At 61.8% G+C, this 23,292-nt stretch overlaps 1 protein-coding gene across 1 annotated transcript; it reads left to right on the forward strand.

Moving 5' to 3' along the window:
- Positions 1-8,934: 8,934 nt before the first annotated feature.
- PLXNB3 (plexin B3) lies at positions 8,935-23,142 on the forward strand. The gene is made up of 35 exons (XM_068532998.1): positions 8,935-9,006; positions 10,543-11,586; positions 11,975-12,154; positions 12,635-12,763; positions 12,844-12,944; positions 13,472-13,601; positions 13,760-13,916; positions 14,005-14,113; positions 14,193-14,307; positions 14,420-14,545; positions 14,640-14,756; positions 15,038-15,131; positions 15,214-15,383; positions 15,653-15,804; positions 16,088-16,193; positions 16,901-17,031; positions 17,286-17,462; positions 17,577-17,769; positions 17,889-18,119; positions 18,205-18,366; positions 18,448-18,599; positions 18,764-18,864; positions 18,943-19,166; positions 19,305-19,483; positions 19,746-19,812; positions 20,100-20,427; positions 20,539-20,642; positions 20,729-20,867; positions 21,190-21,368; positions 21,550-21,710; positions 21,928-22,075; positions 22,226-22,290; positions 22,359-22,434; positions 22,555-22,629; positions 22,909-23,142. The coding sequence occupies exons 1-35, from the start codon at positions 8,935-8,937 to the stop codon at positions 23,011-23,013; spliced, it is 5,799 nt and encodes a 1,932-aa protein (XP_068389099.1). The 3' UTR covers positions 23,014-23,142.
- The last annotated feature ends 150 nt before the right edge of the window (positions 23,143-23,292 follow it).

A 23,292-nucleotide genomic window follows, 5' to 3' on the forward strand; every position in this document is an offset into this window, starting at 1 on the left:
GTTAGTGAAGAGAAATTAACATCAGACAAAGTACACCTCAGGGCACAAATCGTTATTAGGAATAAAGGAGGTTGCTGCCCAATGATTAAAGAAATAATCCATTCAGAAGCATTAACCATTCTGAATGTGTGTGTAGCTGCCTAATGACAGAGCCTCAAATGTACATCAAACAAAAAAGTAGCAGTAAAAGGAAAAATTAATAAATTAGTAAATTCACCACAGTAAATCACACTACCTCTCACTCCAATTGGTAGCTCAAGCAGACAAAAGTAGGAAGAATATAGCACAAATTGAACATGCTTGATTAACAGACATCCCAAAACTAGAGACTACGCACTTCAAGTTCACCTTGAACACTTAATAAAACCCACCATGTTCTCAGCCACAAAACAAATCTCAGCAAATACTAGAAGAATGGGTATCATACAGATCATGTTCTCAAACTGCAACAGAATAAAATCATAAATGGATAATAAAGCTAAAATTAAGTCCTCCCATATGTTTGAAAATTTAAATTTACAAATTTAAATTTAAAAATACACTTCCCAATAATTCATTGGTCCAAGAAGAAATATAATGAAAATCTAAAAAAATGTTAGAACTGAACAACAATGAAAACGCTACATTTGAAAACGTGTGGAGTGTAGCTCAAGCAGTACTTAAGAGTAAATGCATAGTCTTAAAAAAGTAAGCTGAGCCCCAACCCAGGAAGTTAGAAAAACCACGGTAGAATAAACCCAAAGAAAGTAGAAGGAAGGAAATCACAAAGACAGCAGAAATTAATGAAATAGAAAAAACAAAATCAATAAAACCAAAAGTTGGTTCTTTGAAGTTAGTAAAATAGACACAAGGCTCTGGCAAGAATGAAAGGAGAGGAAAAGACGGGTAGAACCACAGATACCATAGCCCTTTCCAACATAATGAGAGACTCTGGCTTAAGCATGGGAGTTTGGACGCCTGTGTAAGAGGCTGCTAGATCACATATATTTCAATTATATATATATATATATATATATATATATATATATATACATATATATATATATATAATTGAATATATATATATATATATAGCAGCTTTATATATATGAAGCTGCTAGATGCTCACATCTTTACCCCACCTCATGCAGAAGACCAGACTTTTATTCTCTGGCAAGTTAGAACAGAGGGTCTTTGGAAATGCAGATTAAAGCCACAGTGAAATATCTTTTTATTCCCATCCACTGACTGACAGAAATTAAAAAGTCACACAATACCGAGTGTCGGCAGTGATGTGGAGTAGCAGGAACTCGTACACTGTGGTGGTATATAAACTGGTACAACAGCTCTGGAAAACAATTTGGTGTTATCTAGTAGAATTAAAGATGTACATATTTATGGCCTAACAAGGTCACTCTTGGGCACACCCTAGAGAAGGTCCTTCACAAATACCCCAGATTACACGTACAGGTGTACAGGTCGTTCACAGCAGCATTGTTTATAATAAGCAAAAGCCAGAAAAAACCCAGGTGTCCGTTAACAGGTGAATAAACAAACTATGTTGCAGTCATATGATGGAAAACTATTCAGCAATAAAACTGAATAAACTCCGGCTAGGTGTATCACACTTGGATGCATGTCACAAATGTAATATGGAACTAAAGCAACAGGTTACAGAAAAATACATCCAGTATGATTCCATTTATATAAATTCCAAAAATATAAAACCAAACTATGTATACTGTTTAGAGACAATACATATATGGGACAAGTAAGAAAAGTAAGGAAAGGCTAGTGGTTGCTTATGTCAAGGGAGGAACAGGGTATACGGGGGCTTCAAAGTCATTGGGAATATTGTCTTCTGGTTGACAGTAGGGACACGTGTAGCAACAAAGGATACAATAAACAGAGTAAAAAGGCCTCCTACAGAACGGGAGAAAATATAAGTCACATATCTGATAAAGGGTTAATATCCAGAATATACAAAGAACTCCTACAACTCAACAACAAATCAAATTACCTGATTAAAAAATGTGCAAAGGGACTTCTCTGGTGGCACAGTGGTTAAGAATCCGCCTGCCAATGCAGGGGACAGGGGTTCGAGCCCTGGTCCGGGAAGATCCCACGTGCCGCAGAGCAACTAAGCCCACACGCCACAACTACTGAGCCTGCGCTCTAGAGCCCGCGAGCCACAACTACTGAGCCCGCGTGCTACAGCTACTGAAGCCCGCGCGCCTAGAGCCCGTGCTCCACAACAAGAGAAGCCACCGCAATGAGAAGCCCGCGCTCCGCAGCGAAGAGTAGCCCCCGCTCGCCGCAACTAGAGAAAGCCTGTGCATGGCAACGAAGACCCAACGCAGCCAAAAATAAAATAAATTAATTTTTAAAAAAAGATTTAAAAAAATGTGCAAAGGCCTTGAATAGACATTACCCCGAAGATGATATACAAATGGCCAACAAGCATATGAAAACATGCTCAACATCACTAATCATCAAGAAATGTAAGTCAAAACCACAATAAATTACGTGACACCCATTAGAATGGTTACTATTTTAAAAAAAAAACCAAAAAAACCCAGAAAACATCAAATAGTGTCAAGAATGTGGAGAAATTAGAAGTCTTGTGCACTGTTGGTGGGATTGTAAAATGGTGCAACTGCCATAGAAAATGGTAAGGAAGTTCCTCAGAAAATTAAATATAGAACTACTATGTGATCCAGCAATCCCACTTCTGAGTATATATCGAAAAGAATTGAAAGCAGAGCTATTTACATATCCATGTTCATGGCAGCACTATTCACAATAGTCAAGAGGTAGAAGCAACCTCAGTGTCCATTGACTGACGAAAGGATGAACAAAATGTGGTCTATACACAAAATGGAATATTATTCCTCCTTAAAAGGAAGGAAATCCTGCCAGATGCCACAACATGGGTGACCCTTGATGACATTATGTTATGTGAAATAAGCCAGTCACAAAAGACAAATATTGCATGATTCCACCTATGTGAGGTCCCTAGAGTAGTCAAGTTTATAGACACAGAAAGTAGAAGGGTGGGTGCCAGGGGCTGGGGAAAAGCAGAGTTGTTTAATGGATGTAGCATTTCAGTTTTGCAAGATGAAAAAGTTCTGGAGATCTGTTTCACAACAATGTGAGTGTACCTAACACTACTTAACGGTACACTTAAAAATGGTTAAGATGGTAAACTTTATGTTATGGAATTTTTACCACAATAAAAAAAAAATTGACTCAAGAAGAAGCAGAAAACCTGAACAGTCCCATAATTATTAAAGAAATTGGCAATGTAATTTAAAATGTATGGATAGAGGGGCTGGTGGCTGCAAAAACAAGGAAGGCCTAGATAGTTTTACAGATGTATTCCATCAAGCCTTTAAGGAACTGATAACCCTCGTCTTAGATAAATTGTTCCAGGGAACAGAAAAAGAGGACATGCTCCAAAAACAACAACAACAAAACCAATCCAGCCAATACACCATGACAAAGTTGAGTTTAGCCCAGAAAATGCAAGGGTGGTTTAACATTAGATAATCAATTAACACAATTTAATACATTAACTGATGAGAGGAGGAACAGTCTGTCATTAACTCAGTGCTTTTTCTGAATGCATTTGATAAAATTCAACATATAGCAAACTAGGACTGGAAGGGAACTGCCTTAATCTCATAAAGGTGTCTATAAACACCCTCTGCAAACATCTTAATTAATGATGAAACCTTAAGAATATTCTCTTTGTTTCCATTCAACCTTGTACTGTCCAGGGAAGTAAAGTGAGAAAAAGAAACTGTAGTTAAAAGGACTAGAAAAGAAGAAACAAAACAGTCATTCCTCCTGGATGGCATGACTGTGTAAGTAGAAAACCAAAAAGAATCCACAGGGGACTTCCCTGGTGGCGCAGTGGATAAGACTCTGAACTCCCAGTGCAGGGGGCCTGGGTTTGATCCCTGGTCAGGGAACCAGATCCCACACGCATGCCGTAACTAAGAGTTCACAAGCCGCAACTAAGGAGCTGGCGAGCCGCAACTAAGGAGCCCGCCTGCCACAACTGACACCCAGCGCAACCAAATAAATAAATTAATTTTTAAAAAAGTCACCTTCCTTGGAAAAACATAAAAAGAATCCACAAAGAATTATTAGACCTAATACAAGCATTTATGAGGTTGCTTGATACAAAATCCATATGCCAAAGTCAATTCTGTTTCCTTTGTTGTACACCGGAAACTAACACAATATTGTAAATCAACTGTACTTCAGTTTTTTAAAAAGTCAATTGTGTTTCTATGTACCAGCAACACAATCAGAAAGTGAATTAAAAAGAAGACAGCATTTATAATGCCATAAAAAAGCAAGTCCTGGGACTTCCCCGGTGGTCCAGTGGCTAAGACTCTGCACTCCCAATGCAGGGGGCCTGGGTTCGATCCCTGGTCAGGGAACTAGATCCCGCATGCCTCTACTAACAGATCCCACATGCCGCAACGAAGATCCCTCACGCGGCAACTAAGACCCGACGCAGCCAAACAAATAATAAATAAATACATAAATATTTTTTAAAAAGCAAGTCCCTAGTAATAACTCTAACAAACATGTGATGTTCAAGTCCTTAGGGGAAAATGTATTGAAAGGATCTTAATAAATAGAGAGAGATGCTACGCTCAGAGATGGGGAAATGATATTTTAGAGGTGACTAGTCTTCAAAGGGATTCAAAATTCAACAAAATCTCCATTTACCTCTTCAAAAAAATCCCAACGGTGTTTCCTGGAACTTGACAAGCTGTTTTTTAAACTTCTAAGGAAAACTAAAGGGCCTAGAACAGGTGACAGAATTTTGAAAGATGATGATAAGGAGGAGGAGGAGGAAAAGGAGAAAGAGAAAGGGAATAACAAAGAGTGACCCCCTCCCAGTATCAAGACTTGCTTTTAAAACTGTAGTAAGTAAAACAGGGGTAGACAGGGAACTATATTCAATATCCTGGCATAAACCATAATGGAAAAGAATATTAAAAAAATGTATATATGTGTATAACTGAGTCACTTTTCTGTACAGCAGAAATTAACACAACATTGTAAATCAACTATACTTCAATTAAAAAATTAAAATAAAAAATAAGATGGGGGGACTTTCCTGGTGGCGCAGTGGTCAAGAGTCCGCCTGCCAGTGCAGGGGACACGGGTTCGAGCCCTGGTCCGGGAAGATCCCACAGGTCGCGGAGCAACTAAGCCCGTGAGCCACAACTACTGAGCCCACGTACTACAACTACTGAAGCCCGCGCGCCTAGGGCCCGTGCTCCGCAACAAGAGAAGCCACCGCAATGAGAAGCCCGTGCATCACAACGAAGAGTAGCCCCTGCTCGCCGCAACCAGAGAAAAGCCTGCGCGCAGCAACGAAGACCCAACGCAGCCAAAAAACAAACAAAAGCCCAGCGAGGCATCACCATTTCACACCCATTGTACTGACAGAAAGTATGAAACACAAAGTAAAAGTCCTAAGTCCGAGTGCTGGCGAAGATGAGGAGAAACAGAAACAAATGTCTATACAGTGGCAGTGGGAGTGTCGTGTGGGCCACCAGCTTGGAAAGCGATTCCTCCACCCCTGGCAAACTCGGAGCGCACGTGCCCTATGACCCGGCGAGTCCCCTTCCAGCATCTAGAGAACCCCGCCCTCAGCAAGGCCGCCTCCCCACGCATCGCACGGATACGATTCCCTTTGTATAAGATGTTAAAACTCACAAAACTTGCAAAGGTCCTTCACGGTTGCCACTGACTTCAGACTAGGGGCCGCCTGTCTTCTGCCTGGGACCGGTGGACGCGGCCCTTGCAGGCCATACACATACATACTTATTAAAATTTGTGTTGCCTGGATACAGATTTATTTTCTTCTGTGGAAAGGTAGGACAAATGTTCCCAGCGCTGGGACTGAAGGTGTCTGTCTTTCCTGAGGGCCCCAAGGACACGTGTGTGCTGGGGTGGGGGCTGAGGAGGGACACGGTGGAGGGGAGAGGCCCAGCTGGCTATGGGGGGGACGGTCCTTCCACTCTTAGTGTTCAGAGACCCTCCCCCATCACGCTCCCAACAGCCTGCCTCTCCCGGAGCTTCTAGATCCCTCCCTGGCCCCTTCTTGGGCGTTTGGCCTTCCCCCTTGGGGGCGGGGGGTGGGGTGTGCAGCCCTCCGGATCTGCTGGGCCTTCAGGTTCTGGGTCGCTCACCTCCCCTGACGCCCCTGGTCGCCCAGTTCCCTCTTGTGACTCCCACCCACCCCCAGTGCTCTTCAGCCCGAGCCAAGCTTCTCTCTCACGCTAAGACCCCACCGGCTCCATTGGCCACCTCCTCCTGCCTTGTGGGCCCCTCAGTCCTCCCGACCACTGGCACCCCGGCTCCATAGGGAGCGATGCCCCAGCAGAAAGAGCCCAGGGATCTCCCAGATCCTTCCGCGTTCGCCGCCTACACCCTATCCACCGCCACGTCTCCTGGGTTCTGCTCCCCCTCTCCACGCCTACAGCCACCCCTGACCCAGGTTTCCCCCATGCTCGCCACCCCTGGGCCACCAGCTTGCTGCTTGTTCAAATGCAAACCTGTTTGCCAGCCCATGGCGAGCTAAGTCCAAGTTCCTCCAGACTTGCTCACCTCTGCACCCTCGAAGCCCACCTCGACCAACTTGTGCTCCAGGTAGGGGAAAATGCCCCGTGGGCGTGTCACCTGCAGGCTTGGCCTCGGGCAGTCCCCATCTCCCTTCCTGCCCAATGCCTGCTGCCGTTCATGGCTCAGGGCCTCGTGGCCTGATGGTTAAGGGCAGGGACCCGCGGTTGACTCTTAGCCTTGCCACTTACTAGCCCTGTGACTTTGTGCAAGTTTCCTAACGTCGCGAGCCTCAGTTTCCCCACCCGTGAACCAGGGGAAATAACTGCACCCCCTCTGGGGTCACTGGAAGGGCTGAATGAGTTCACGTTCACAGAACGCTTAGACCAGCCCTGGTACATTGGAGGATGACAGTAGAAGTAGCACCGTGTGGTTCAAGGTCAGCTCAAACCTCACTTCCTCTGTGATGCTCTCCATGATGCACTGAGCGCCCCTAGACTTGACTCCCCCTCCTTGGTGACCCACAGTGCCCTCCACAAATGGGCTGTCCTGGCAGTGGGGTCTCATCTGTTGGCAAGTAGTTCTGCCCCTGAGACCCGGGAGACTCTTGGGGCAGGTGGCAGTGGGCTTCGTCTCTGAACGGTGCCAGTGCCAGGGCCAGGGCCAAGTCTGGCACTCAATCAGGGCACTTCATGGAAGGCTATAGAACGCCCGCCTGCCCCCACCCCCCCATGGGAGGGCACCGCCCCCTCTCACCTCCTCCGGGCAGGTGCGCGGCTGGCCCTCTGCCATGCCCACCGAGGCCGGCAGAGGGCAGCAGTGCCCTGCCCTGCGCCGCCGGGCAAAGGAGTGGGCGCGGAGGGGATGGGCTGCCCGGGCCACCCAGGACAAGTCGGGCTGGGCGCGATTGCATTGTGGGGAGGGAGACTGGGGCTCCTCCGGGACGCACTCCTGGCACCGCCAGCTGCTCCTCGGCCCGGCCGGCGGCCCGCTCAGGTAGGCAGGAGCCGGGGCTGGCTAGGGCACAGGGTGCAGGGCCGCCGGGTCGGGGTGGGGGGCGCCGCCTGGGGGCCGGGAGAAGCCAGGGGTCCGCAGGCCGACTAGCCCGAGTCAGGCAAAAGCGCTTAGGCGCCAGCCCCAGTCCTGCGACGACACCTCCTGATGCCTGGGGGCACGGATCCCCCCAACCCCGGCCGAGGGGTGGCCCTGGCGCTGGGAGGTAGGGCTGAGGCTGCTGCCCCCAAATGCGAGAGCTGGCGCCTCCGGCCACGGGGCAGGGCACGGGGTAGGGAAGCAGCGCGCCTGGCTCCCCGCTCCTACAGCCGCCCAACTGGCCCAGCCAGGTGGCAGCGAGCCCTGCTGCTGCCACCTCACCCTGGAGCCTGCCTGCTGCTACCGCGCCCGTGGAGGAGATGGGGAGCCGGACTCAAGCACACCTGTTTCCGCACCTCGGGTCACGGCCTGAGCCTTGCCGCCCTGGTGCGCGGACGGTGCCCTCTGAGGGGGGCAGAGGAGCCGGCTGCCAGCTGCCACTCCCTTCCCCACCCCACACGTGAAGGGGGAGATCCAGACCCGTCCTGGGATGGTATTTCCCGGGCGAGCGGGAGGGGGACAGCCTGCAACCAGTTGCCAAGTCTGAAGCTAGGGGCTGGGTTCACGCCCCCTCCTGTGCATCCTCTATGCCTCAGCCCCCTCCAGAAGCATCCTCCACTGGCACCAGACTGTACCTGGCACGACTTTGCCAGTCCCTGGGGGTGGGGGCGCGTGGGGGGAGAAGGTCTCCCAGGCGGGCTGCCTTGGCCAGTCTCTCCCCTGCCCCTGGCCTGGACAAAGGCAGGCACTGAGGGTCAGGACTCGCCTCCAGCCAGGCGCCAAGGCTACCGAGGGTGAGGCCGGCTATGCAGGGGCGCAGGGCCCTGGCCCTCGCAGGGGGGCTCCGTGGCCCACTCTGCGCCCTTCACAGGGACCCCGGGGGCACACGGGGAGGAGCACGGGGCTGGCACGGGGCGGGAGTGGGGGACTGGCTGTGTGGGTCTCATTTTTCTGGCTGAAGGAAACCCTGTCCCTTTGTCCCCGGATCCCAGGGGGTGTCTCTCTGGGGGTGGGGAGTGGCAGGGAGCCCCCTGGTCAGAGCAGCCTGGATGGGGATAGGAACACCAGACAGCGGGTCCCTGGCCTGGGCCTCTGGACAGAGGGGACATTGTTGGCGTGGAGGCAGGGCTGCCTTGGCCCGGCCACTATTGACAAAGCTGCCAGCTGTGGTGGAGCCCGGCTGCCAGGCCTCGGCCCCCCTGGCCTCCCTCCTCCCCCGGGGTTGAGTGTGAATGGAGCCAAGCCTTGACTGTCTCCCTCCTACTCAGGACAATGCCCCCCACAGCCACCCTGTGCCCGTCACCACTGCCCCGGGAGACGCCTCTGCTGCTGCCCTTCGCTGCGGTAAGTGCCTGAGTCCTACGTCCCCAGAGACCCCCCTCTGGGGAAGGGCAGGCAGGTGAGGAGCGCAGAGGTGCCTGGAGCCCGGGCTCCCATGCGCTGCGCCTCCAGCTGTGGGCCGTCTACCCCCTCACCCGCCCCTGATACTGCCGCCGATACCAGGGTCTAGAGGAAACGGCCCTGTCCCCAAGCCAGGCCTGACCTTCCTGTCTGTATTCCCAAGATAAGGGCCCAGGGGCCATCCTCGGAGCTCTCCCCGCAGCTGGCACGCCCATGGGGGCCGGAGCTGGCAGGCTGCTGAATGACAGTGGGCCCACTCCTAGCTGGCACGCGCCCACACGCCCAGCTGTGCGGGACCTTGGCTCAACTCAGGACCTGGCTCCTACCCTGTCTTTGTGGCTCTGTGCCGGAGTCAGGAGGAGGGAGGCGGTGAGGGGCCATCACGGCCCAGGGACTCGTGTCGCGTGTCACCTGGGCACCGCAGGAGGCCGCTGGGCGGCGGCGGCCGGGAGGTGAGCTGGAAGGCCGGGAGAACCCTGGATCGGAGCCTCCTCTGGAGGCTGGGGCCCCGCCCTTCCCCTCAGGGCTCAGCCTTGGGCGCCCACCAGGCCGGCGGGAGCTACCTCCAGTCTGGGCCCCAAATGGGTGGGGAAGGGAGCCCGTGCCCGGCTCCTGGCTAGGACTTTCTTTCAAGCTCTCCTCTCCCCTCCCGCCCTCTCTGGCTGTCCTCTTCTCACTCCTCTCCCGCTCCCCCATTAACCCTCCCCGTGCCAGTCCCGGTGGACCCTGGCTGCTGGGGCTGATGGGGCAAGGGACAGGCCTCCCCCAACCCCCTGCACCCTGGGTTGTCTCTCGGTGCCCCCCAACTCCCCCATCCCCGCTCTGAGCACCCCTAGCTCAGTCTGGGGCCCTCCCAGCCCTCTGTTCTCCTCTGCCTCGGCCCTGGCCACCGGCCCCTTGCTTTCTCTGGGGCAGGCAGCAGGGTGTCTGGCTCTCTCCTCCCTTCCGCTGGCTTCCCAGGGCAGGTTTTCTCTCCCACCCTCGCTGGCCCTCAGGCCCTGTCCTCGTCGGGGTCTCTGGGCTCCTGTCCCCTTTCCCCTCGCCCGCAGCCCCTCCGCCTCCACCTCCCCACCTCTCCCCTGCCCTGCTCTCCTTTCTGTGGTCTCTCCTCTCTCTGTCGCTCAGTCCTTCTGTTGGCGTTCTTGTGGCTTTTCAGGATCTGCCCCCTTCAACAATCTAGATGCATATAAAGTAGAAGATGAAGGAAATTCCTCGCGCATGCGTGTACCCCACCCCCATCTCCTGGGGACTCTCCGTCTCCCCTGTCCCTGTCTCCCTCTGACTCTTTCCCTCTCCTCTCCCTTTGCTTCTCCCTGCCCCTGCTTTCTGCTTCTGTCTCTCTGCCTCTCCGCCTCTCCGTCCTTCTCTCCCTCCCTTTCTGTCTCTGTCTCTGTCTCTGTCTCTCCTTTTCCTCCTGCCCCCTCGCCCTCCATTCCCATGGCCACCCTGACCCGTGCCTTCCTGCCCGACCTCCCCCAGGGCCCCGCGATGGCGCCCCGGCCTCCGCTGGGCGCCCACCTGCTGCTCGTGCTGCCGCTGCTGTGCCCACCGCTCGCCCCGACGCGGGCACACCGCTTCCTGGCGCCCAATACCACCCTCAACCGCCTGGCGCTGGCACCAGGCCGGGGCGCCCTCTACGTGGGCGCGGTGAACCGCCTCTTCCAGCTCAGCCCCGCACTGCGGCTCGAGTCAGTGGCCGTCACAGGCCCGGTCCTCGACAGCCCCGACTGCGTGCCCTTCCGGGACCCGGCCGAGTGCCCGCAGGCCCGGCTCACCGACAACGCCAACCAGCTGCTGCTGGTGAGCGGCCGGGCCCGGGAGCTGGTGGCCTGCGGGCAGGTGCGGCAGGGAGTGTGTGAGAAGCGGCGCCTGGAGGACGTGGCGCAGCTGCTGTACTGGGCCGAGGACCCCGGCGACGGGCAGTTTGTGGCCGCCAACGCCGCGGGCGTGGCTACGGTGGGCCTGGTGGTGCCCGGGCCGGGCCGGGACCTCCTGCTGGTGGGCAGGGGCCTGGCGGGCAAGCTGTCGGGCGGGGTGCCTCCCCTGACCGTGCGCCAGTTGGCTGGGCCACAGCCCTTCTCCAGCGAGGGCCTGGGCCGCCTGGTGGTGGGCGACCTCTCCGACTACAACAACAGCTATGTGGCGGCCCTGGCTGGCGCCCGCTCGGCCTACTTCGTCTTCCGCCGCCGCGGGGCCCGGGCACAGGCCGAGTACCGCTCCTACGTGGCTCGGGTCTGCCTGGGGGACGCCAACCTCTACTCCTACGTGGAGGTGCCCCTCACCTGCCGGGGCCACGGCCTCATCCAGGCCGCCTCCCTCGCCCCGGGCGCCTTACTGGGGGCGTTCGCTGCCGGCCCGAGGGGGGCGCAGGCGGCCCTGTGCGCCTTTCCCCTGGCCGACCTGGACGCGACCATGGAGCGGGCCCGGCGCCTTTGCTACACCACAGGCGGCCGGGGCCCCGGCGGCATGGAGGAAGCCACCGTGGAGTACGGCGTCACGTCGCGCTGCGTCACCCTGCCGCCCGTGAGTGGCTGGGCCTGGGCCTCACCCCTGCCCTCTCACCTGAGGCTGTCCGCACCGCCATCTGTGTTACCCGGCCTGCCACTCCGGCCCTGTCCCTCTGTGGCCCTGCAGCTTCTCTCTGCCCAGGGCCGGGGCTGCCGCACGTAGTCCTGGCCGAGGGCAGCTGGACGCTCTCTTGTGACAATCGCCTGTGACCTCTGGTTTAGAGGATGTCAAGGAGGGGCCCGCTCGGCCTGAGTCTCCTCGGCCAGTCTCTCCCTCTGTGCGGTGCAACCTGGGGCCCTTCTTGCCTGCTGCCTTGCCATCCCGTGCTGACTGCAGATCCGGGCCCAGGGAAGGCGCCTCGTGCCTCTCCCGGGAACTGAATCCCCCCTCTCCGCCCCTGCAGGACTCCCCCGAGTCATACCCCTGTGGCGATGAGCACACCCCGAGCCCCATTGCGGGCCGCCAGCCCCTGGAGGCGGGGCCTCTGCTGCAGCTCGGAAACTCCATCAGCGCAGTCGCAGCCCTCCGGGCCGACGGACACACGATAGCGTTCCTGGGGGACGTCCAGGGCCAGCTGCATAAGGTAAGGGCCTGATGAAGGCGGGGTGGGCCTCGGCCAGACCCCCGGTCCCAGCCTCAATGCTGCCAGGCCGGGCCCGGCCTCAGCGGCCTGACTGGAGGCGCTCCTGCCCTGTGGCGGCTCACAGAAGCCCCGTGGGCCACGGTTTCCTTCCACACCTCTCGGCCTGTGTCCTGCTGGCAGGTCGGAAAGCCAGGCCACACACTGATGGCTGGTTCCCAGATGTGTGGCTTTGGATGCCTCCCAGGCGGCCCCAGCTTCTCCAGCCGATAACAGGAGACTCTTGCCTTTTCATGACCTGCCTGTCTCCCCGCAGCTGCCCTTCCTCCCCTGGCACCCAAGGGCCCCACCCAGGGTGGCTCTGCCCCCCCTAGCTGGGTGAGGCTGAAGCGGGGAGGCGACATGGGCAGGCTGGATGCCCGTGGGCCTGCCCCACCCTCCATGGCACGGGCTGGCCCAGCCCTGCCCTTGTCATCCCCCCAGGTCTTCCTCAATGGCACCCGAGGCCAGGTGTACCACTCACAACAAGTGGGGCCCCCGGGCTCGGCCATCAGCCCCGACCTGCTGGTGGACAGCAGCGGCAGCCACGTCTACGTGCTGACTTCCCAGCAGGTGAGGGCCGTCCCGGGGGGGTGAGCACACGAGGCCCGAGGCCCTGCAGCCACCACCTCTGTACCCCGCCGCCTGTCCAGGTGGACCGCGTACCCGTGGCAGCCTGCCCCCAGTTCCCCGACTGCAGCAGCTGCCTCCAGGCCCGGGACCCCCTGTGCGGCTGGTGCGTCCTGCAGGGCAGGTGAGTGGGGCCGCTCCCAGCGCACTTCCAGGTGGGTCAGGAGGCCGGGTCGTGTCCCCGAGGTGGGACGCAGGACCGTCGCTGAGTTCCCCCATCCTGCCCTGCGCGCCCAACCGAGAATCTGGTGGGCGTCCCCTTCCCCCCACTGCCCAACATGTCCACTTCTCCTCCCCCAGCCCCCTCTGGGCCAGGCCTCTGTCACCTCTCCCAGGTGTCCCCTGGCCCACTCCAGCTCCTCTCCAGCCCACGCTCCACACGGCAGCCTCGGGAATCCCTCACGGCGACGCTAAGTCCGGTTCACGTGCTCATGTCCCCAGCAGCGGCGCCCCCCTCGCTCACAGGCAAGGCCGAAGCCCGCGCATCGGCCACGAAGCCCTATGTGCTTGGCCGCTTCCTCTCTGAGCAGAGTCCCTTTCACGCCCCCCGCTCGCTGCCCTCCACCTGGGCCGTCCTCCCAAGCCCCTTGCCGCCAATCACCCAGGGGGCCTGAGTCCCACACAGGGACCCAACAGGCCCCTGCTCCACAGGTGTACCCGCAAGGGCCAATGCGGGCGGGCAGCCCAGCCCAACCAGTGGCTATGGAGCTACGAGGACGGCCACTGCCTGCACATCCAGAGCCTGCTGCCGGCCCACCGTCCCCGCCAGGAGCAGGGCCAGGTCAGACGCCTGCCGCCGCCTGCCTGGGGGGGCTGCCCCGCCTTCCTTCTCTCCCGCTGCTTCTGCTCCCAACCCTCCCTGCCCTGGATCCCTCTCCCTCGGCGAGCTGGGGCCCCCAGAAGCCCCCGCCTGCTGTGCTTTCCTCGCGCGTGTCCCAGGTCGCCTTGTCTGTGCCCCGGCTGCCCACCCTCACCGTGGACGAATACTTCCACTGTGCCTTCGGGGACTATGACACCTTGGCTCACGTGGAAGGGACCCACGTGGCCTGTGTCACCCCTCCCCAAGACCAGCTGCCGCATAACCCTCCGGGCACAGGTGAGGGGCCCCCGGGGCGAGGGGCGAGGGCGGGAGCCGGAGGGGCAGGAGCCGCATGACCGCCCCTGCCGCCACCATGCCCTCCCAGAGCACATCACCTTGCCCCTGGCCCTGATGTTCGAGGACGTGGTCGTGGCTACCACCAACTTCTCCTTCTACGACTGCAGTGCCGTGCAGGCCTTGGAGGCGGCTGCTCCGTGAGTGCCGGGCCCGGCTGCTGGGTAGGGGTGGTGACTCCCGATGGCGCCCCACCTGAGCAGCCCCCCGTCCCCCCAGGTGCGGTGCTTGTGTGGGCAGCCTCTGGCGGTGCCACTGGTGCCCCCAGAGCAGCCGCTGTGTGTACGGGGAACGCTGCCCGGAGGGCGAGAGGACCATCTACAGTGCCCAACAGGTGGGTGGGCCCGGCCTGCTGGCTTCTCTTCACCTCCGTCGTGGACCCACCCGACCCTGGGCCCGCCTAGGCCCCTCGGCTTCTGAAGCGCTAAGGGGTCTCCTTCCCCCAGGAGGACAGCCAGGTGCGGGGCCCAGGGGCTTGTCCCCGGGTCGAGGGCCTGGTAGGCCCCCTCCTGGTGCCTGTGGGCTGGGAGAGCCGTTTGGCCCTGCGCGTGCGGAACCTTCAGCATTTCCGGGTGAGCATTCTGGTGGGCGGGGGACAGGGACAGCGGGGGAGGGGCAGTGGTAGCCGCTGACAGTGTCCAGGATGCTGACAGAGCCCACCCCCAGGGCCTGCCTGCCGCCTACCACTGCTGGCTGGAGCTGCCCGGAGAACTGCAGAGGCTGCCGGCCTCCCTGGAGGAGGTGGCCGGGGACGCCGGCCTCATTCACTGCCAGGCCCAGCAGGTGGGCAGCTGCCCCATAGCCTCACCTGCCACTGGACGCCTTCTGCAGCCCTTGCTTGTCCCGGGCCCTCAGGGGCTCGTCCCCTTTAGCCTGTCGTCACTCATGAGGCCTGCTGTGGGCAGGCCTGGGCGTGCACAGGAACGTGGTGCCCACAGCCCCTGCTGGGAGATGCAGGCCCTGAACAAGGGCACCCATTCTGGGAGGAGCATCCTGGAGGAGGCGGGCGGGGGTCAGGGCGTGTTCCGAGTTGGGTCGGGCCTGACCCCGCCCTCCACCCACAGTTCCAGCCCTCCATGGCCCAGCGGGAGCTCCCAGTGCCCATCTACGTCACCCGGGGCGAGGGCCAGAGGCTGGACAATGCCCACACTCTTCATGGTGAGCCTGGGGGCGGCACAGCAGGCAGGGCAGGGTGTGCAGTCGGGGGAGGCGCCTCAGAGCACCACCTGGCCTTCCCTAGTGACCCTGTACGACTGCGCTGTGGGCCACCCCGACTGCAGCCACTGCCAGGCAGCCAACGGGAGCCTGGGCTGCCTGTGGTGCAGCCACGACCAGCCCACCTGTCGCTACGGGCCGCTGTGCCCGCCTGGGGCTGTGGAGCCGCTGTGTCCCACACCCAGCATCGACTCGGTGAGCCCCCAACCGTCACCCTAGCCTCCCCCCCACCCCTCCCCCACGGCCCAGCCTCTCACCTCCTCCCCCCATCCCCCATCCCGGTCTGCCTGGCCCCGCCCTGCCCCCCACTGTCTTAGCTTTACCAGGGTCAGAGCAGCCCTGCCCCAGGCCCCCAAGCCCTAGCAGCTGTGTCCCACCTTGGTCTGGTCGGCTGGCCAGGCACCCCCCCACCGCAAAGGAGGAGCGGGATGGGGGCATCCCATCACCACCCTTCCCTGTTGCAGATTGAGCCCCTGACCGGCCCCCCTGAGGGTGGCTTGGCCCTCACCATCCTGGGCTCCAACCTGGGCCGGGACTTTGCCGACGTGCAGGACGCCGTGAGCGTGGCTGGCCGGCCCTGCAGCCCTGACCCCTCTCTCTACCGCATCTCTGCCCGGTGAGGCATCCTGGCAGCCGGGGGCGGGCGGAGGGATGCCCTCCCAAGGAGGCCCTCAGAGACTGGCCGCCCAGAGAGAAGGGAGGCTCGCGGCCAAGAAACGTGGGCCCGGGTCAGATGCGCCGAAGGAAGATGAGCCCGGGGGAGGGGAGGGAGGGGCTGGCAGCCAGAGGAGTAGAGGGGGTGGGCTCTGGGCAGCGGCTGGCAGGCAGCCTGTGGCTCCCGACGGGCGAGGGCCCGGCCCACGGGGGTCCTGAGCAGCTATCGGGCCTCCGCTCTCCAGGATTGTGTGTGTGACATCTCCTGCCCCCAACGGCACCGTGGGCCCAATCCAAGTGGCCATTAAGAGTCGGTCACCGGGCATCTCAACCCAGCACTTCACCTACCAGGTCAGCGCCCAGCCAGGGTGGTCCCCACAGAGGGGGTAGTAGAAAGCAGGGGCAGGAGGGCAGTGACACCTACGTGAGGATTTCCAACTTGACCTAAGGTTAGCGGGAAGTGTTGCCTCGTGTCCAGGAGGGAAGCCACGTGATCCGAGTGATCGTTCTGGCCACTGAATGGACGGTGGGCTGGGGGCAGCGGCGGGATGGTGGGGACGCTGCCCACCGGCCGCTGTCCAGGAGGGAGGCAAGCAGCGGAAGCAGTGAGTGCAGCGGCCGGATGGGCAGGAGGACCACTCCGGGACGCAGGGCTGTCAGGACTTGCTGCCCACCTGGCTGCCTGCAGGCAAGGGGACGGGGGAGAGCAGGGATGCCTCCAGGCGCCAGCCTGAGCCCTCGAGACTTGCTGGGGCCAGGGAGCCCGGCGTGGGAGCAGTGGGTGCAGGGGCAGGTGCAGCACCCCAAGGAGGTGACTGGATCTTAGGGCTTAGAGCTGCGGGGAGGGGGGCCTGGGAGGTGCAAGCCGCGGCAGAGGACGAGGAGACGCGGTGAGGAGAGAAGAGCACCTCCTGGTGGGGCAGGGCGGCTGGCAGGAGAGCTGCGGGGCTGCAGAAGCTGGGCACAGGGCTTCCGGAGGGAGAGAAGGGTCAGCCGTGGCCCAGGAGGCAGAGCTGAGAAGTGGGCCTCCACGTGCCCCAGCTTGCCCTGTCCCCCAGGACCCCGTCCTGCTGAGCCTGAGTCCCCAGTGGGGCCCCCAGGCAGGGGGCACCCAGCTCACCATCCATGGGCAGCACCTCCAGACGGGAGGCAACATCAGTGCCTTTGTGGGCAGCCAACCCTGTCGTATGTGAGTATCTCCTCCTGGTTCCAGCTGGCCGCTGTCAGCTGGGGGGTACTCCCTATGGGCCCCAGTGTCCCCTTGCGTACAATGGGGGCGGTGAACTCAGGGCTCCCTAAGGCCCCCATGAAAGTCCCAAGTTCACGGCTGCCGTGCCCACCCCAGGGGTCTCTGCCCTTGGTGAGGGAGGCAAAGCAGGCCTCTGGTGGGGAGGCCAGGCTGAGGCTAGAGCCCAAGATGCCAGACACCTCCCCACCCTGCAGAAGGGAGCCAGTGTGTCCTGAGGCCATCGTGTGCCACACCACGCCCCAGGCCAGCCCAGGGGAAGCTGTGGTTCGAGTGGTCTTCGGCCGTGCCCAGCGCACGCTGCTCGCCAGCCCCTTCCACTACACCGCCGACCCCCAGCTCGTGGCGGCGGAGCCCAGCGTCAGCTTCCGGGGGTGAGGACCTGACCCACCTGGGGCAACCCGTGCACCCTGCCGGGAGGGCGGGGAGCCAGGACTCGACTGGGCTGCCCGCCGCCCCTGGGCCTGCTGAGTGCTATCCTGGCGCAGGGGTGGGCGGCTGATCCGAGTCCGGGGCACGGGCCTGGACGTGGTAGAGCGGCCCCTGCTGTCCGTGTGGCTGGAGGCCGCGGAGGAGACGGCTGCGGCGCTGCAGCCCCGGGACCCGACCCCCAGGAGGAGCTGTCGGGCCCCCGCCGCGGCCCCCCAGGCTTGCACCCAGCTTGAGGGGGGCTGGCTGCAGGTGAGGCCCCACCAGCAGGGGGCGCCGTGCCCCGCGAGGGGGTGGGGCGGCCCGCACGTCCCTGGGAGCGAGTGGGAGCCGCAGCTCACCCCGCCCCGTCCTGGCCCGCCGCCTCGCAGTGCTCCACCGTGTGCTCCGTCAGCTCACCCAGCCTCCTCCTGTGCCGAAGCCCCGCCGTGCCGGAGGGCGCGAGCCCGCGGCGCGTCTTCTTCGCCCTGGACAATGTGCACGTGGACTTCGCCCGCGCCAGTGGCGGCCAGGACTTCCTGTACCAGCCCAACCCCCGCCTGGCCCCCCTCGGTGGCGCCCGCCCCTACCGCCTCAAGCCAGGCCACATCCTGGACGTGGAGGTGAGGGCTTCGGCCGGCCGCCGCTGCGCGGGGGCTGCGGGCACCGGCTGGGTGACGCGACTCAGGCCCCGGGTCTGGCTTCCAGGGCGAGGGTCTCAACCTGGGCATCAGCAAGGAGGAGGTGCGCGTGCACATCGGCGACGGCGAGTGCCTGGTGAAGACGCTCACGCCCACCCACCTGTACTGCGAGCCGCCCCCGCGGGCCCCGCAGCCCACCAACGGCTCCAGACCCCCGCCGCAGTTCGTGGTGAGGCTGGGCCCCGGGTGCGGGGCTGGGCGGGCGGAGCGCTGCAGGCCGGCGCTCAGGAGCCCTGTGTCCCCACCCCAGGTGCAGATGGGCAACGTGCGGCTGCCGCTGGGCCCCGTCCAGTACGAGGCTGAGCCCGCGCTCTCTGCCTTCCCCGTGGAGGCCCAGGTGGGCCTGGGCCTGGGCGCGGCTGTGCTGATCGCCGCCGTGCTCCTCCTGACCCTCATGTACAGGTGACGGGGGCCGCCCTGCCACGCACGCACGCGTGCGAACTCCCCGCTTCACTTTTGGAGAGGGTGTCCCACGGCAGGCCTCTGGGCAAGCGGCCATCTTGGCTCGGTGGCCTCGGCCCCGGCAGGCCTGGTCCCGTGGCTGACACCTGGCCCCTGGGCTGCAGGCACAAGAGCAAGCAGGCCCTGCGGGACTACCAGAAGGTTCTGGTGCAGCTGGAGAACCTGGAGATCGGCGTGGGCGACCAGTGCCGAAAGGAGTTCACAGGTCGGCAGAGGGCGGTGGGGAGGGGGTAGAGGGCGGACCTGGGCCTGAGCTCACACCTCGGTGGCTCCTGGCCTACAGACCTGATGACGGAGATGACTGACCTCAGCAGCGACCTGGAGGCCAGCGGGATCCCCTTCCTGGACTACCGCACGTACGCCGAGCGCGTCTTCTTCCCCGGGCGCGGCCGCTGCCCGCTGCAGCCTGCCCTGGAGGGGCCCGGGGAAGAGGGCCGCCGCGCGCCGGTGCGCCAGGGCCTCATGCAGCTCTCCAACCTGCTCAACAGCAAGCTGTTCCTCCTTACGGTGAGGGCCGCGTGGGCGGGCAGCGGGCCTGGGCGAGGAGGCGGGCCAGGCGGCAGGTGTGGGCACGGACGTGGGAGGATGCGTGGGGCGCAGGGCTGCCCGGGGTGAGTGCCAGCACCGCCCCCCACTCCCGCCTAGCTCGTCCACACCCTGGAGGAGCAGCCCAGCTTCTCCCAGCGGGACCGCTGCCTCGTGGCTTCGCTGCTGTCCCTGGCACTGCACGGCAAGCTCGAGTACCTGACCGACATCATGAAGACGCTGCTCGGAGGCCTGGCTACCCATTACGTGCAGAAGAACCCCAAGCTCATGCTGCGCAGGTTGGCCTCGGCCTGACCAGTCCCGGCAGCAGGGGAGCTGGCTCCGTCCAGCCTTGTCCTGGCGTGGGTGGGGCTGGGAAGCCCCGGGAGGCAGGCTGGGTCCGGGGCCACTGGTGGGGAAGCAGATGGGCATCCTGAGCGGCGAGCCGGGCACAAAGGGTGGCCGGGCGGAGCAGCTCTGCCTTCCTGCTACTGCCTGCCTCAGCCTGAAGACAGGGGGGCCCTGCAGCAGCCCCTCTGACCCGGGGCCCGCTCCCTGCAGGACGGAGACTATGGCGGAGAAGCTGCTCACCAACTGGGTGTCCATCTGTCTCTACGCCTTCCTGAGGGTGAGGGCCCCTCTCCCCTCACGCCATTCTGGGGCTGCTGCCTCTGGCCTCACTGATCTGCGCCCCCATTCCACCAAGGGGCCTTGGGCTCGAGGGCGGGGGCGTCGGTGAGGGGAAGGCTACGAACGTTTGCCCGGGCTGGATGTGGAGCAGAGGCCGCTGTCGTCGCCTGCCCTCCATCCTCGCTCCGTGCAGCCGGCCACGCCTCCCTGCCCACAGCGCACCCTCTGAGCCCCACGCCGCCCACCAGTCCCCCAGCTGACGCCAGCCCTTCCTGGTGGCCGCAGGAGGTGGCTGCTGAGCCGCTCTACGTGCTCCTCCGGGCCATCCAGTACCAGGTGGACAAGGGCCCCGTGGACGCCGTGACGGGCAAGGCAAAACGGACCCTGAACGACAGCCGCCTGCTGCGGGAGGACGTGGAATTCCGGCCCCTGACGCTGATGGTGCTGGCTGGGCCGGGGGCTGGTGGGGCTGCAGGTGGCAGCGCGGCGCAGCGCGTGCCCGCCCGGGTGCTCGACACGGACACGATCACCCAGGTCAAGGAGAAGGTGCTGGACCAAGTCTACAAGGGCACCCCCTTCTCCCAGAGGCCCTCAGTGCACGCCCTAGACCTCGGTGAGAACCCACCCCTCCTGCCCCGCCCGAGGCTCTTCTCACCTGTGGCCACTCAGCTCTGCCCTACGGGAACGGGCTGTGGGCTGACCGGCTTCCCTGGGTCCCCCCAAGAGTGGCGCTCAGGCCTGGCTGGCCACCTAACCCTGTCGGACGAGGACCTGACCTCCGTGACTCAGGACCGCTGGAAGAGACTCAACACCCTACAACACTACAAGGTGCCGGGCAGGTGGGCGCCGGGGCCGGGCTCCCGCCTCGGGGGCAGCCAGGGAAGGAGCCCAGCCTCTGCTCCCCTCCCCGCCAGGTCCCGGATGGAGCCACGGTGAGGCTCATCCCCCAGCTGCACAACGGAGGCGCCGTCTCCCAGAGCCTGGCCCCGAGCTGCCCCTCTGGGGAGAGTGAGTCCCGTGGCCCAGCCGCGCCAACCTGCCCCCGAGTTCGAGGCGGGCAGGCTGGAGTCCTGGGCACGCCGTCTGCCGTGTCCGGGTCTCCCCAAACCTCGCCAGCGGGGAAGCCGAAACTCCAGGCTGAGCCAGGGGCCCAGGGTGGACGAGGGCGGCAGCGCGTCCGGGTCGGGGAGCTCCAGGGCCGCGGGGTGCTGGGCCGAGCGAGCCCCTGGGCTGCCACCCTCTCCTCCACCTCTCTCTTACCCTGCGGCCCTCGGCACCCCCCACCCTGCCCCACCTCACCAGGGAAGCAGGTTGGGCCTCCCCGGCCAGCGGCATGAGGGTGCAAAGGACTGAGGCCCGGCTTCTGTGCCCTCAGACATCCCCATGCTGGAGGACAGTGAGGAGGGTGGGGTCCGCCTCTGGCACCTGGTGAAAGTCACCGATGAGCCAGAAGCAGCCAAGGCCCGGCGCAGTAGCCTGAGGGAGCGGGAACGGGAGCGGGCGCGGGCCAAGGCCATTCCGGAGATCTACCTCACCCGCCTGCTGTCCATGAAGGTAGCTGGGCCGGGGAGCTGGGCCCCCGGGGAGCCTCAGCAAAGGCACCCCAACCGAGCTGGGGAGACGGTGTGGTCCCGAAGGCAGAGGGGCGGCCCCACCCACTGAGGCAGGCCGCGCTGGCCGCGGCTTCGAGGCCCACACACCCTGCCCCCCATACCGCCCGCGCCCTGCCTTCTAGGGCACGCTGCAGAAGTTTGTGGACGACGCCTTCCAGGCCATCCTCAGCGTGAACCGGCCCGTGCCCATCGCTGTCAAGTACCTGTTTGACTTCCTGGACGAGCTGGCTGACAAGCACGGCATCGAGGACCCGGAGACCTTGCACATCTGGAAGACTAACAGGTGCCCCGCCTGCCACCCCCGTGCAGAGAGGACACTGCCAGGGCAGGGGCAGCAGGGCCGGGACAGAAGCCCAGGCCTGGTGGCCTTCGCCCTGGGCTCCCGGCCGCCCCCGGCACGGACTCGCAGGCCAGCTCCCCGTGCAGCCCAGGGCCGGGCAGCAGGCCGAGCATGGCAGCGGGAGCAGCGTGCTCACGCCGCGGCTGGCCTGTGTCCCCAGCCTACTCCTGCGGTTCTGGGTGAACACCCTGAAGAACCCACAGCTCATCTTTGACGTGCGGGTGTCGGACAACGTGGACGCCGTCCTCGCCGTCATTGCCCAGACCTTCATGGACTCCTGCACCATCTCGGAGCATAAAGTGGGCCGGGTGAGGGCAGAGGAAGAAAGGCTGGCGGGGGAGCCACGGCGGCTCGGAGCAGAGCCCTGGGTGGGGCTGGGGGGGGGCACGAGTGGCACAGTCAGAAAGACAGGGCAGAGCTCCCCAGCTCCCGCTCACGCCCACCCCTGCCCGGAACAGGATTCCCCCGTGAACAAACTGCTCTACGCCCGGGAGATCCCTCGCTACAAGCAGATGGTGGAGAGGTAGGTGTCGGGGCGTCACGGACGAGGGAATGGGTGCTGCCTGCCCCTAACTCTGTCCCCTCCTCCAGATACTACTCCGACATTCGCCAGAGCTCTCCGGCGAGCTACCAGGAGATGAACTCGGCTCTGGCCGAGCTCTCGGGGGTGAGGCCCGGCCCAGAGGGTGCACCCTTCCACACCTGGGGCGGGGAGGGGGCAGAGGGGAAGGGGGAGGCTTGGCTCGAGGCCCGGGCTGGGGCCTCAACCCCCGCGTGCTGCCCCCAGAATTACACCTCCGCTCCCCACTGTCTGGAAGCTCTGCAAGAACTCTACACCCACATCCACAGGTACTACGACCAGGTGAGGCCCGGGGCACTCTGGGGGGAGGGGCATGCCTCCGGAGCCCGGAGCCCAGAGCCCAGAGGGAGGCCCCAGGAGTCTCCCTGGGGGTGGGAGGAAGTGTCCAGGCCCAATCTGGGCAGAGAGGAAAGGCCCAGGATGGGGAAGGGGCTCGGCATCCGTCCAGATTCCTCAGGGAGGTCTGGCTCCCCAGGCTGCTACTGAGACGGAGCCAGGGCAGGGCGGCCGGTGGGCCGAGGGCCAGGGCCTCAGGCGGGGCGGCCCCCTCTGCCCTGGTAGATCATCAGTGCCCTGGAGGAGAACCCTGCGGGCCAGAAGATGCAACTGGCCTGCCGCCTGCAGCAGATTGCCGCCCTGGTGGAGAACAAGGTGACTGACCTGTGAGCTCGGCAACAGCAGGATCTGCCATCTCAACGCATTCTCCCCCGCGACCCAGGAGGAGCCCTGGATGGAGCCAGCGACACAGGCGTGGCCGGCAGAGAGCGGGAGGGGCTCCCTGCTGCCTACCACCCCTCCCCCCGCCCCCTCCGCTCCCCTCCTTCCCCGCCTGGGCTTCTAACTTATAGCCATCCTTTCCCCCTCCCCCTTCCCCACTGTATTTATGTGCTTGCTGGGGCATCACTTGTTGGAAATAAAAATGTCTTTTTAGAAGAAGCCCAATGC

This window comes from Eschrichtius robustus, chromosome X (assembly GCF_028021215.1).
Source record: "Eschrichtius robustus isolate mEscRob2 chromosome X, mEscRob2.pri, whole genome shotgun sequence".
Taxonomy (NCBI): Eukaryota; Metazoa; Chordata; class Mammalia; order Artiodactyla; family Eschrichtiidae; genus Eschrichtius; species Eschrichtius robustus.

What these genes read in the sequence shown, in the direction of transcription:
- PLXNB3 (XM_068532998.1), top strand. Translation starts at nt 8,935, where the DNA reads ATGCCCCCCACAGCCACCCTGTGCCCGTCACCACTGCCCCGGGAGACG. An exon ending in GACCCCCGCCGCAGTTCGTG is followed by an intron (nt 18,367 to 18,447) that starts GTGAGGCTGGGC and finishes TCCCCACCCCAG; the next exon opens with GTGCAGATGGGCAACGTGCG. An exon ending in GTCTCTACGCCTTCCTGAGG is followed by an intron (nt 19,813 to 20,099) that starts GTGAGGGCCCCT and finishes TGGTGGCCGCAG; the next exon opens with GAGGTGGCTGCTGAGCCGCT.